We start from the raw sequence: 14,258 nt of genomic DNA, 5'->3' as shown, positions 1-14,258 counted from the left end.
CACTCGGTACTGCACTGTGTGTGTGTCTGTGTGTGTGTGTATACGAGCTTTTAACATAACCCTAACAAATGAGGAAAGCCAGTGCAAAGCCACCTTCAAGGGCCCCGTACCCACAGATGTAAAAGGAGGCTAATTCAGCTTCACAGGCAAGTCTCTTGTGGCAGATTGTCTGATTGCCTGCTAATGCCACGTTAACTCCTCCCCCGCCCTGCCCCCCGCTCCCCGCAGCTGTAACACAGGCCTGGTCACGGAAAACTCTGCAAAGCAAACATGGCTGTCTCCATGCCTGAGGTGACCCTCAAGGCCTGAGCAATCAATTCCGCACAAAGGAGCCCATTCCTGACATCGAATAGCGATCCTGCGGGAGCCTAGTCAGTAGATTCCCGGTGGCTGGTCGCAGAAAAAAAGCAGCACCGTTGGAGGGGGTTATTCACAGCCTAGAGCTTTTCCCCAATGATGTCACCATGAATTCCAGTACTGGTTTCGCAGTTGCATCACCACCAAAGGACCAAAGTTTAGCAGCTTGGTTCTGCTCCATGCATCCCGCCTCTCGCCCTCAAGGCAATTACTCTTATTTCTATCAGATGCTAGACCGCTAGCAAAATTTCAATTTCTGTCATCTGCTCTAGAACAAGCCCCTACATGTCAGCTCTGTCCTTCAGCTTCACTCTCAACTAATAGTATAGCATTTTTTTCCCTCTTTTATCATTTCTAAACTTTTGTTTCTGTTTAACGTATAAAACTGTAAATGCATGTAGTTTTTTTTTTTTTCCCCTTTCGGGGTTAGCTGTATGCCGGAATATTGCATAATGTTTGCAGTAGGCAAGCTGAATGTGTTAAAATAATTCGGCCTGTCTGAAGTTCTCCATTGTAATGCCTAGGTAGAGCTTCAGTTAGCTTTTAGGTGCTTTGATTCAGCTGGTAGGGAGAGCTGGTCACTCCTCCCTGCCGTGTGCAGCCTTTGTGATCTCTTTACCTCCAGGGGTCACCGGTATCGGAACTGGGATTTTGGGCACCGGTGGGGCCTTGGGCAACATCCTGTCTCCAGCTGGGCTTTGGAGTCCGGGCTGCCTACGCGCTGTGTGAGGGGGCGTCCTGATGATTATGATTCACTTTCAGATATGTGTGGGCTTCGGTGTGAGTCAGCTCTCTACCAGCATCCTGTAATTGCCACCTGGGAAGGGCTGCAATTCAGTCACTGTGGCTGGGCAACGTGTCCAAAGTGGCCTGTAGAGAGACGGGGGCTGAACGGACCGAACGGGGGCCGATCACACCCCATGGCCGGTAGCATGCGTAGCGTGACCCCGAGTCCCCCCCATGCCCTGCTCTCAGGAGAGTCAGCATGATGCCCTGATTTTTTTAAATCCCCGCCCCCCCCCCCCCCCCCCAGACGCTGCAGAGTGTTTTGAAGTAGCTGAAGTCTTCAGCTCATGCTAGCGTGGCGTGATTGTATAGTATAATGCGGCGTGAAGATAACTGGAGTAAACAGGCAATCTAAGCTGGAGTAAACATGGAGTAAACAGGCAATCTAAGCATCTGTGAGTATAGTCCACCTGGCACCAGCATAAGTTGATAAAATATTCCTGAGAGAGCCAGGGCTTATTTTAAAAAAGGGAGGGGAAAATACAAATTCACCCCTCCAAATCCCACTGGACAAGCATCAGACTTTATTTATGGATGCTATAAAAATGAAGAAACGCCAAAACTTGTCCTTCACTCATCCTTCACACATCCTCTTTTCGAAGTGACTGCTGGTGTCCACCTGTGGCCCTGACCAGGATGGATGTTCATGTCTGTCTATCTCTGAGAAGTGACTATGATTCCCGCCAGCTCCCAGGCTTGATCCTCCGAATATGTACTGAATCAGCAAAGCGGTGAGGTAACCGCCTGACAGATCCGAAAGCCCGGCGCTTTCCTTGAATGTCTGTTCCATTTAATGCGCTACTGCCCTGATTACAGCAAACCCTCGGATCCATGAACATGTCCTCCCGTCCGCTTAAAAACGGCCGGCGTGCGAGCAGCCTCTCGGTCAGATTCTTCCAGATGGATGGACGTTTCTGGCACATGCTTGTGTTGCGTTGCAGACCCTGTCGTTCCGTCACGCCGGTGCACAGTCAGTGCGGAGGCGGTGATTCTCACCACCATATTGTCTTGTCGCTGTGCATTTTCTTCACCGTCCCTCCCACACGTGGTTGCAATTTTGTTCGTGCACCAGTTGATTTTTCTCAAGGATGTAGATGCAAATTCACGAAAAAAAAAAAAATTATAATGGCGCTAAGGATAGGAGGGTGTGGTGTAACTAAATAACTTTGCGCTGGTCGTCCTTAGTCAGGATGAATTTTAATGTGCCTGTGAGTGTGTTTTATGCAGGCTGTGTGGTGCACACATTTCTACCAACCTTCCAGTCCCAGTTAAGGATTCACCATGCAAGGATTCACCCCCCCCAGTATTGAACTCTATCCTATGCTTTTGACTGTAAGAGTATAATTTTTTTTCTTAATTTCCTACTGATGTACTTCCTCAGTTTCCAGCAGGGAGGGGATATGGCGTATCTGCGGGGGAGCCGGTCATGAATCCGGCCTCTTTGTGGCCGCGAGCTGCTGTCTCAGCCCGCGATGATTTACCGCTCTCACCCTTCGCTGTTTACAAAAGCTGCCGTGTTTTTATCGCTTACGTTCCCGCCCCCGGCGTCTCCTGGTTTTTCGCTTAGGGGCTCCCAGATGAAAAGCCCTAAGATGATGGCAGCCCGCAGTGTTTCCCCGCTCACCACCGCCGACCGGTGCGGCCGCGCTCGTGGAAATAGCTGGGCTCCTCTGAGCCGTGGCCCCACGTGTGCGTTCTGCACCAGTCTCTGGTGCCGTGATTTACGGTGTGGGCCCAAGCTTTCCTCCTGCGTTAGTGCGGCGGTGTTTAATTTTCACAGGCATCGACCTTTAGGAAAAAGCAGCTTACCCCCCTCCCCCACCTACTCCTATAAACAAAAAACTGCTCTGTAGTAATAATTGTGAAGAAGGCTTTGCACTGAATACTGTAAGTACATATATGAGCGCTAACATGAATACACTGTTAAGCAGGAAATGGGCAAAAAAGAATGAATTTAAACACTTATAGACTGACCCTTTGGAAACTTTTGTGTATCTAGTGTCAAAAGTGACTAAGGACAATTTTAAATAAAGATAATTACTTTTAAAGAGTATAGGATGTTATTATACTGTAATGCATCATTCTTTTGTCATTAACAAATTTACTACTTCATGATCAGGCCTGGGGAATAATATTATGTATAGGGCCATTTCCAGGCTTCATGTAATGTTTAATGATTATTTTTATACCCCATGAAGGCTATAAAAATAAACTTGCTCTTTTATTGAGAGCGTCAACATTGTTGTGCGCTGCAATGGAAGTGACAGTTGTCTTTGTGATTATTCGTGGGACTTCAATATAAAAGTTAACCTGTTGGTGTAGGTCAGTAAATGTGAGGTGTCCGGCTGGCCTGCGTCTGGGGAGTTGATGAGCTGTAATATACAGTTACCAGATGGATGTCAATGAGGAGGAGGAGGAAGGCGAGAAGCAGGAATTTCCTTGTTCAGTGTTTCCCGATCCAGTCCTGGGGGAACCACAGACCATCCACTTTTTGTTTCCTCCCACCTCCTGGTAAATATCTACTGTCTGGTAGGGAGCTGGGAGGGAGCAAAAATGTGGACCGTCTGTGGGTCCCCAGGACCGGGTTGGGAAGCAATATCCTAGTTTATCGTTTTGGGTTGGATTACATTGGTTTGGGCCCGGGGCCTGATTTCTTGACCAAATGAATTCTCTTTGTTCATGCTGAATTGTCTTCTGCCCATAATGGCCGCCTTGCTGTACAAATGGGCACCAGAGTGTTTTTTCATTGATTTTTTTTTTCCTTTCATTTTGTGAAATTTCGCATTGGGCTGGTGCAGTGGTTTGCACTATCGACTCATGAACCCAGGTCCCAAAGTCGTGTCGTTCTTACCCCACCCCAAATATCAAGGATTACATCGGTTGCATCCACCTCGAACGAGACCAATCCCATCATTCATTCCGGCCCAGGTTCATTCTCGGGAGGCAAGTTAGCAAGACCGGTCTTGCCAAGACCACAAGTATGATCTTTGCGTTCTTGGTATTGAGAAACACCCCTTGTATTTTAGTGTCGCATTTTCACGTAAGCGTTAAACGAAGCAGATGCTTTAGGGATTGGCATAGCTAAAAAAAAAAATGCACATATATACACACAATATATGTTAGTAAATAGCTCACCCAAAGGTGTCAGGAAAAAAGTTCTTGTATATAGCAGTGTCGGGATCTAAGCACCGTAACTTATTTTGTGTACTTAGTTTAATAGTTTTATGTGCACACTAATGATGAGTAAATGCTGGTCACCTGACCCTGGTCAGTGGGCTGGTCACATGACCCTGGTCAGTGGGCTGGTCACATGACCCTGGTCAGCATGGGACAATGTCGAATGAAGCTGGATATTTGATGTGATGAGAGGCTGCGAGGTAAATAATTGTGGGAAAAGGGGAAATCCTGGTGATGGCTGCTGCTGCTTTGACTTGCACAGGGGCTGACGGCTTGCATTGTTTTCCTTCGTTGATTCTTTAGTTAGTGTACATTTTCAGTCGAGTAGTGTTACTTATTACGGATTATTGGTTTTTATACTGACCCCATTGTTGTGTGTGTGCCCCCCCCCCCCGTCCTGCAGATTAAGACTGGCAAAACGGAAAAGGAGATGCAATCCTCGCTGCTAAAGAGCCTGCAGTTCCTCGAGCGGTACATTTACCTCATCCTCTTCAACACCTACCTGCACCTGGAAAAGAAGGACTCCTGGCAGCGGTCATTCAGCCAGTGGATGTACCAGGTGAGCGCCCCCCCCCCCCCCCCCCCCCTCAGTGGAAGCTGGTGTGCAAGTTGGGCCTGCTCTCTCTGTCTCTCAAAGCCTCTCAGGAACCTCTCCTTGAAGTTGAGAGGAAGTGGGTTTGGGGTATATTTTACAGTGTTTTTTTGCATTTTATTCTTTGCGTATTTTCTGCCCTCTTACATTTTTCTCAAAATGTTTCTCACTTAAGATATGAAATCCATGTGAAATACGACGTAATTCTACTTTTTCTCTGAGGAAATGTGTGGCTGTCTTTCAAATGAGTCTTATACAGAGTCCTCTACCTATCTCTCTCTCTCTCTCTCTCTCTATCTGTCCCTCCCTCTCCCCGTCTCTCTCCCTCCCCGTCTCTCTCTCTGTCCCTCTCCCTCCCCGTCTCTCTCTCTCTCTGTCCCTCTCCCTCCCCGTCTCTCTCCCTCCCCGTCTCTCTCTCTCTGTCCCTCTCTCTCCCCGTCTCTCTCTCTCTGTCCCTCTCCCTCCCCGTCTCTCTCTCTCCTGGTCTCTCTCTCTCTGTCCCTCTCCCTCCCCGTCTCTCTCTCTGTCTCTCTCCCTCCCCGTCTCTCTCTCTCTGTCCCTCTCCCTCCCCGTCTCTCTCTCTCCTGGTCTCTCTCTCTGTCCCTCTCACTCCCTGTCTCTCTCTCTGTCTCTCTCCCTCCCCGTCTCTCTCTCTCCTGGTCTCTCTCTCTGTCCCTCTCACTCCCTGTCTCTCTCTCTGTCTCTCTCACTCCCCGTCTCTCTCTCTCTGTCCCTCTCCCTCCCCGTCTCTCTCTCTCCTGGTCTCTCGCTCTGTCCCTCTCCCTCCCCGTCTCTCTCTCTGTCTCTCTCCCTCCCCGTCTCTCTCTCTCTGTCCCTCTCCCTCCCCGTCTCTCTCTCTCCTGGTCTCTCTCTCTGTCCCTCTCCCTCCCTCTCTCTCTCTCTGTCCCTCTCCCTCCCCGTCTCTCTCTCTCCTGGTCTCTCTCTCTGTCTCTCTCCCTCCCCGTCTCTCTCTCTCCTGGTCTCTCTCTCTGTCCCTCTCCCTCCCCGTCTCTCTCTCTGTCCCTCTCCCTCCCCGTCTCTCTCTCTCCTGGTCTCTCTCTCTCTGTCCCTCTCCCTCCCCGTCTCTCTCTCTGTCCCTCTCCCTCCCCGTCTCTCTCTCTGTCTCTCTCCCTCCCCGTCTCTCTCTCTCTGTCCCTCTCCCTCCCCGTCTCTCTCTCTCCTGGTCTCTCTCTCTGTCCCTCTCACTCCCTGTCTCTCTCTCTGTCTCTCTCCCTCCCCGTCTCTCTCTCTCCTTGTCTCTCTCTCTGTCCCTCTCCCTCCCCGTCTCTCTCTCTGTCTCTCTCCCTCCCCGTCTCTCTCTCTCTGTCCCTCTCCCTCCCCGTCTCTCTCTCTCCTGGTCTCTCTCTTTGTCCCTCTCACTCCCTGTCTCTCTCTCTGTCCCTCTCCCTCCCCGTCTCTCTCTCTCCTGGTCTCTCTCTCTGTCCCTCTCACTCCCTGTCTCTCTCTCTGTCTCAAAATGTTTCTCACTTAAGATATGAAATCCATGTGAAATACGACGTAATTCTACTTTTTCTCTGAGGAAATGTGTGGCTGTCTTTCAAATGAGTCTTATACAGAGTCCTCTACCTCTCTCTCTCTCTCTCTCTCTCTCTCTATCTGTCCCTCCCTCTCCCCGTCTCTCTCCCTCCCCGTCTCTCTCTCTCCTGGTCTCTCTCTCTGTCCCTCTCTCTCCCCGTCTCTCTCTCTCTGTCCCTCTCCCTCCCCGTCTCTCTCTCTCCTGGTCTCTCTCTCTGTCCCTCTCACTCCCTGTCTCTCTCTCTGTCTCTCTCCCTCCCCGTCTCTCTCTCTCCTGGTCTCTCTCTCTCTGTCCCTCTCCCTCCCCGTCTCTCTCTCTGTCTCTCTCCCTCCCCGTCTCTCTCTCTCTGTCCCTCTCCCTCCCCGTCTCTCTCTCTCCTGGTCTCTCTCTCTGTCCCTCTCACTCCCTGTCTCTCTCTCTGTCTCTCTCCCTCCCCGTCTCTCTCTCTCCTGGTCTCTCTCTCTGTCCCTCTCACTCCCTGTCTCTCTCTCTGTCTCTCTCACTCCCCGTCTCTCTCTCTCTGTCCCTCTCCCTCCCCGTCTCTCTCTCTCCTGGTCTCTCGCTCTGTCCCTCTCCCTCCCCGTCTCTCTCTCTGTCTCTCTCCCTCCCCGTCTCTCTCTCTCTGTCCCTCTCCCTCCCCGTCTCTCTCTCTCTGTCCCTCTCCCTCCCCGTCTCTCTCTCTCTGTCCCTCTCCCTCCCCGTCTCTCTCTCTCCTGGTCTCTCTCTCTCCCCGTCTCTCTCTCTCTGTCCCTCTCCCTCCCCGTCTCTCTCTCTCCTGGTCTCTCTCTCTCTGTCCCTCTCCCTCCCCGTCTCTCTCTCTGTCTCTCTCCCTCCCCGTCTCTCTCTCTCTGTCCCTCTCCCTCCCCGTCTCTCTCTCTCCTGGTCTCTCTCTCTGTCCCTCTCACTCCCTGTCTCTCTCTCTGTCTCTCTCCCTCCCCGTCTCTCTCTCTCCTGGTCTCTCTCTCTGTCCCTCTCACTCCCTGTCTCTCTCTCTGTCTCTCTCACTCCCCGTCTCTCTCTCTCTGTCCCTCTCCCTCCCCGTCTCTCTCTCTCCTGGTCTCTCGCTCTGTCCCTCTCCCTCCCCGTCTCTCTCTCTGTCTCTCTCCCTCCCCGTCTCTCTCTCTCTGTCCCTCTCCCTCCCCGTCTCTCTCTCTCCTGGTCTCTCTCTCTGTCCCTCTCCCTCCCCGTCTCTCTCTCTGTCCCTCTCCCTCCCCGTCTCTCTCTCTCCTGGTCTCTCTCTCTGTCTCTCTCCCTCCCCGTCTCTCTCTCTGTCTCTCTCCCTCCCCGTCTCTCTCTCTCCTGGTCTCTCTCTCTGTCCCTCTCCCTCCCCGTCTCTCTCTCTGTCCCTCTCCCTCCCCGTCTCTCTCTCTCCTGGTCTCTCTCTCTCTGTCCCTCTCCCTCCCCGTCTCTCTCTCTGTCCCTCTCCCTCCCCGTCTCTCTCTCTCTGTCCCTCTCCCTCCCCGTCTCTCTCTCTCCTGGTCTCTCTCTCTGTCCCTCTCACTCCCTGTCTCTCTCTCTGTCTCTCTCCCTCCCCGTCTCTCTCTCTCCTTGTCTCTCTCTCTGTCCCTCTCCCTCCCCGTCTCTCTCTCTGTCTCTCTCCCTCCCCGTCTCTCTCTCTCTGTCCCTCTCCCTCCCCGTCTCTCTCTCTCCTGGTCTCTCTCTTTGTCCCTCTCACTCCCTGTCTCTCTCTCTGTCCCTCTCCCTCCCCGTCTCTCTCTCTCCTGGTCTCTCTCTCTGTCCCTCTCACTCCCTGTCTCTCTCTCTGTCTCAAAATGTTTCTCACTTAAGATATGAAATCCATGTGAAATACGACGTAATTCTACTTTTTCTCTGAGGAAATGTGTGGCTGTCTTTCAAATGAGTCTTATACAGAGTCCTCTACCTATCTCTCTCTCTCTCTCTCTCTCTCTATCTGTCCCTCCCTCTCCCCGTCTCTCCCTCCCCGTCTCTCTCTCTGTCCCTCTCCCTCCCCGTCTCTCTCTCTCCTGGTCTCTCTCTCTGTCCCTCTCCCTCCCCGTCTCTCTCTCTGTCCCTCTCCCTCCCCGTCTCTCTCTCTCCTGGTCTCTCTCTCTGTCCCTCTCCCTCCCCGTCTCTCTCTCTGTCCCTCTCCCTCCCCGTCTCTCTCTCTCCTGGTCTCTCTCTCTGTCCCTCTCCCTCCCCCTCTCTCTCTCTCTTTCTCAATGTCTTTCTCTTTTCCTGTCTCCCTCTCTCCCTCCCCGTCTCTCTCCTTATCTCCCTGTCTTTATGCAGAGTATTTGCCAGATATTTCTAGCATATTAATAGTTTTGGGTGTGTAAATATTTTGTACTAAAGCAGAGATATCACTGTACTAAATGCTTCCAAAAATATTGAAACTGTGCTCACTGGTTGTGGCTTGATCAGGAACTGTCTGCACACAACACCGCTTAACATCTCCGCATTCGTGCGTTTTGTGAATGATGTAGCCTGTATTTCCACAGAGTGCAGCACCGAAACCGAGGGGGTTGTAAGTCACATGTTAATCACCCTGACCCCCCACTCGCCCCCCCTTTCTAAAATTTTACAAGCTTATTTTGGTGCCGCCGTATGCCATTCCCCCACGTCCTGAACTCCATAAAGCATGGCAGCCCACTCTTTGTTGCCGTGTCCATCGCTTGGCTTCGTCTGGCCAGCTGTTCTCGCACAGAAAGGCTCTGCCTTTACAGGCATTCCTAACAAGTGACCCCATCCACTGGACTGCGCCCCGTCTGGAATATTATTCAACACTTAACAGTCCCTTTTTGTTTTTAAGTACATTCAGTAAGGCCCGGCTTTTGCTCTGAGAAGTACTCCGCAAATTAAGATATTCACAAAACATTTTCAGCTTTCATGAAGTGGGATGCCGCTCTATGAAGCACATCTACAAGAAACCCTCCCCTCTCCCTTGATTCCTTGACTGTTCCTGCTTCCTGTTTGGATTAATCGAAATGTTTGTTAACAGGAAATGAACATCGTTGAATTCCGACGTTAAAGCTCCCATAATTTTTTTTTTTGTTTTTTTCGTATGGATAGAAGTAAGAAGCGTCTTCTGAAAGGATCGATACATTTTATAGTCCTCCTTAACTGTGCTGGACCTGAAGCGCTAGGAATTGACATATCATGCACAGTGGATATACAGGGGATAGTTGAGGTCGACACTGATGCGTTGTATTCGGTGTGCGACCCGTCAAAGCTCAAGTGCCCTAGATCATCGTAATTAAGGCACTCGGATGATAATTCATTATAAACTTTTTTTTTTTTCCCTTAAGGAGCATTTTGGTAGGACGACTCAAGTATTACCGCTAAGTGTCATGTTTTCCTCCAGTATACAAGGAAAGCAGAACGCGTGGGTCATTTCCGTTACGATAGAAAACATTCTGCCTGCTGCTCACGCCACGGCCTACACAGGAAAATGTGAGCCAGGCGTAACTTAAACCAGCTAGCCAATGGGAAGCTCCCTTTTCACGGCAGTGATTTATTTGGAGCATCTTGGCTGTTCTCTGTTAGCAAGCGGCAGCTAAGGGTCCATATGCGGTAGCCACGCATCTGCATAAGACAATCCGTGAGTTCATGTATGTCATTGGAGAGGCTTTGGGCGTCACTGGTGATTATTTAGTATAATACTGGTATAGATATAGACTGGAAAAGTACTTTTCCGAAGCCACTCGGAAGTATTTCACCCGCGATGAATGTCGGAGGATTTCCGAATGCAGCGCACTAAGTGGCAGCTCTTAAGAATGCCAGGTATCTCTAATGAAGTTCAAATGACAGTCAGTATTAAATACTAAAATTCAGTGCGGTAAACAGTCGTTTACAGAAGGAAACGTGGTCCGTGAATTGAAAGGTGATATTGCTTTCAGTTACATAAGCTTTAATAATAGAAGCCTGCGGTACATGTAGCTAGTTTGTGGCCAGTAGTCTGACTTAGGGGGCTTTTGCACAACACAGGGTGCCGAACTTTTGGCATTTGAAGAACCATACCAAAAGTTCAGTACTTCAATTGTTAGCTTCCCACTGGTGCAAAAACTCTGCACGCGCTCTCTGAGCCAGTCATATTCATTTTCGTCCTTGCTGTTCAAAATCACTCCTAGAAGGGTTTCCGAAAAATGTGTTTATTTTTTTTGCTTTATAAATTTTCCATTACCCATTACAACCAAGGATTACATTTTTTTTCCCAATATTGTTGCGCCCTAGTATATTATACCAAATACTGTTGTATTTTGCCATCCTGATCATCTTCTGGTTCTTCTGACCAGATTGCACTTAAACTTTGGGTCCCTTCATTTGCCCATGCATACATTATTACTATAAATTTTTTCCCCACTTCGTTTATCTTTTCTGAGTTCATAAGTTTTTTTCCAAGACAGGGATTGTATTATGTGTCAGAAACAGGCTATTTGCATAAGCAATTGACAAAGAAGTTTGCGAGAAGTTGTTTGCGAGTCCCACACCAAAGTACCAAATAAGTACTCCCAGCTGGTTTGGTACTTCAGTTACTGGAAATTTTGGTATTGGAACGCGACTGGAAGTCAATGGGGAAAGTACGGAAAGTACAGTACCAAAATTACCATCAAGGTCATTTGTATGTGAATCCTTCTGAATCTCGCTGTCACTGCAGGACATGCTCCTTGTAATCGGCTCCATTAGGGCTGCTAATGAGTATTCACAAATACAGATAGTGGGTGTATCGATGTTCTGGATATGTGTGACCTCTGGGAGTGGAGCAGAGCCAATTTTGCTGAGAATACCCAGTGCCTCTGATCTCATATATTCCAGTGGACCACCCTACAGCAATATAATCCTTCCAAATTACCGCAGAACCATGTCGATATTGCGGTAATGGAAAGGGATCCGGAGACCTTGTGAACTTGGTAGCGCTCTCGTACAATTGGAGGTGGTCTTTCAAAGTCAAATATGTGCCAACAACCCTCCCCCACCCCCACCCACCCAGGAAACTATGAACGAGTGCCTGAATAGATGCAGCCAGGCAGCAGTGACACGTCTGCGTGAATACGGAGCTGTTAACGACTCCGGAGAGAAACGGCGTGATCTTTATAACACCTTGACTTGGACCTGGCGGGTGAAGCCGAGCTGCATGGAAATAAATATTTACTTGATGCTTGTGTAATAGAGGCTGCTTCGAACTCGAGTCCTAGATGGGGGTGGGGGGTCAGGATTGGTGCCCCCTGTGGCTTGACAACAGTATGCCGTGTAAACTATGCAAGCTGTGACCCTCTTTAACGGTGTGTTTAATTTGCTGTCCAAGTCGGTCGCCACCGGCTCACCCTGGGGGAGGGGTGACGACTTGTCAGGCTGTTGCCAGGTGTTGCTGGTGGGAGGCGTCGTTTACATGGTCCCAGTGGTGACCTTCCACTTGATGGCACGTGGTTCTCCGTCCTGTTCCTGGGGCTCGTTTTCATGGTGACGCACCATGATGTTTTGACCGTTAGCATAAACTCATAGTTCGCATGACTTTGCCTCAGTATCCTAGATGGGGGGCTGATTCGTGTTAAACTCTTAATCTTCCTCAAACATCTGTCAGTTGGTTATCAACAGGTCCTCCTTCTGTTATTAAAAAGCACTCTGTGTTTTCTTTTTCAGCCTGACGTCAAGATTCAAACGTAAACCGATTTCACTGTCCTTCAAAGCGTCTTTGTTTCACATGCTCAGAACTCCTGTAGAGAAATATATTATATTACAAAGGTAGTGCAATTTGGCTAAAAAAATGTAAGCTGTGAGCCTGCGGAGGTGTTGAATGACTAGATGAGAACGTGAAGATCATCAGACCGACCTTCTTGTTGTTTCTGTTTAATGTTTAATGTCTTGTTGTGGATTTATGTTAATCTTAAAATTTTATCCCATTAACCATCCTTCTGCAAATAATTGCAGTGAGGAACGTGACTAAAAACGCCGGACAGCAATCATGCTGTTGACATAGCATAGCATTCCAGAGGTGCACGTGATTGGGCACGTTCAGCAATAGCTTGTTTATCGTGTTCTCTAACTAAAGGGAACGGTTTTAAAGGCGTATTTCAAAAATGACAGGGCGATTAGCCCATTTCATTGTTTATTTTGAGGTAGTGAATTCTGGAGGCCCTCTGATTGACGTCCCTGCTGTCTGTTCTCTCGTAGGTGGCCACCAGTGCTGGGGTGTACTCCATCCTGGACCAGCTGGGCTTCTCGGAGTTTGAGAACCCCAGAGACACGGCACTGTCGCGGCTGCGCAGCCGCTGGCAGCAGCAGAGTAACCAGCCGCTATCCTTCAGGGGCGCGTTCCTCTGAGGTCTGGCCGAGCGTCTGTAGGGCCGCCTTCCAGTCGCCCAGTGAGATGCCTTCGATTGGCCAGATCCCGTCCGCAGGGTCCCTGTGTCGTGGAAAACAACGCCTCTGTAGAAAAGCTGCCACTTCTGATATCTTATCATTTTTAAAGGATTTTTAACGTTCTTTTTAAGTAGAAGCGACTGATTAACGCGAGAGGAAGTGTGAAGGAATAGCAGGGGATGTTGTTGAGTATGCAGCGGACACACAGAAGCTTAGAAATATTGGTTTTCCTTATAATCTCCTGTCAAAGCGATTCTGCGGCATCATCGCTCCTAGCAGACGTTTACCTCATTCCATATGCTGAGCTCAGGCAGAGGGGAAGTACTTAGAATTAACAATTTAGAGTTTTAATTTACTACTTAATCTAGTGTTACCGTATGTGGACATGTTGTCTCCCAATGTTTATTGCCTGTCATCAGTCAAACCTTTTTTCATCTTTTTTGAAAGAGATGGAATTACGGATACACTATGAGGCTACATTGTACAATGTGCTATACTTTAAATGCTGCATTCATGTGCTGATTCCAGTCTTTTGCATAAATATTGCTTAAGGAATTGCTAGTGTTAGATCAAGTTATTGACGCATTTAAACAAACTTTTCAGTGTTACGCAAGAAAAGTCACGATCAGGCTTGTGAAAACTGCTTTTTTTTCAATGAATACAATTACAATAGTTCTCATTTTACTTTTGAGACCCCAGTTGTAAGACCAGAACTTAAAACATGTCTGCTTTTATTCTGTATTTGCATGAAAAATGACATCAGCTTTGCTTTTTTTTAAGATTAAATGGACATATTTTGTACAAAAAGGCCTTTGATAGATATGCAATCAGTCATTTACACATTTTGTAAATAAGTCAGTAACAAAGTCTGCAAAAACATTTTTATTGATTTTGGTTTCAAGCATTAAGGTACATGAACTAAATACCTGTAGCATAGTTATTTTAAACACCACAAGCCCATTTTGCCAAAACGTGAGATGTTAACATGAAGGATGGAGATGGTGTCATTCCACACAACGTGTCATGCTCATTGAGCAAATTAATGAATTTATGATGTGATTAGGTAATTACTCAGATTCCCCAGAAGAGGACGTCCCAGAAGATCGCATGCAAGTGTCACCACCGCAGTCAACGCGGACCGTAAAGTTGCAGCTTAAACGTAAAAAGCGCTGCAGAACCATGGGATGAATCACGTGATGTTTATCAGAAAAGCGTCCTGCCTTGTAAACATGGGAGTACTAAGACTTTGCAATATGTGTAATGTGATAACCAAAAAAAAAAAATGTACTAATTGTAAGGGAAAAAAAAGTCCTGGTAATTGAAATAGAAGTTACTTTAGTTTGGAGCTACAGCACAATGAAGTGCAAGCCTCCTTTCCAGCTTCTCCTTTGACCATTTAAGTGTTTTATTTCATCCCAAATCTGCTTTGAATTAGGCCGGGGATTGAGGTTTTATTGAACATCCATGAGAATCTGGCTCCACTTCAGTCGA

The 14,258-nt window shown here is 48.5% G+C and overlaps 2 protein-coding genes across 5 annotated transcripts in view; one reads left to right on the top strand and one right to left on the bottom strand.

Annotated features, from left to right (window-relative positions):
* pald1a (phosphatase domain containing paladin 1a) overlaps positions 1-14,080 on the top strand; it is a 56,820-nt gene extending 42,740 nt beyond the window's left edge. For all 4 annotated transcript variants that reach the window (XM_048988218.1, XM_048988217.1, XM_048988219.1 and 1 more), the window contains exons 19-20: positions 4,724-4,879; positions 12,579-14,080. In XM_048988218.1, coding sequence (XP_048844175.1) covers positions 4,724-4,879; positions 12,579-12,728 — 306 coding nt within the window. In that variant the 3' untranslated portion in view covers positions 12,729-14,080. The remainder of the gene's footprint in view (positions 1-4,723; positions 4,880-12,578) is intronic.
* LOC125716013 (inorganic pyrophosphatase-like) overlaps positions 1-14,258 on the bottom strand; it is a 156,173-nt gene that overhangs the window by 72,016 nt on the left and 69,899 nt on the right. The gene's annotated exons all lie outside the window — the stretch shown is intronic.

This window comes from Brienomyrus brachyistius, chromosome 20 (genome assembly GCF_023856365.1).
Source record: "Brienomyrus brachyistius isolate T26 chromosome 20, BBRACH_0.4, whole genome shotgun sequence".
Lineage (NCBI taxonomy): Eukaryota > Metazoa > Chordata > Actinopteri > Osteoglossiformes > Mormyridae > Brienomyrus > Brienomyrus brachyistius.
Note: the sequence above shows the minus strand (reverse complement) of the source record. Positions and strands in the feature narration are given on the sequence as shown.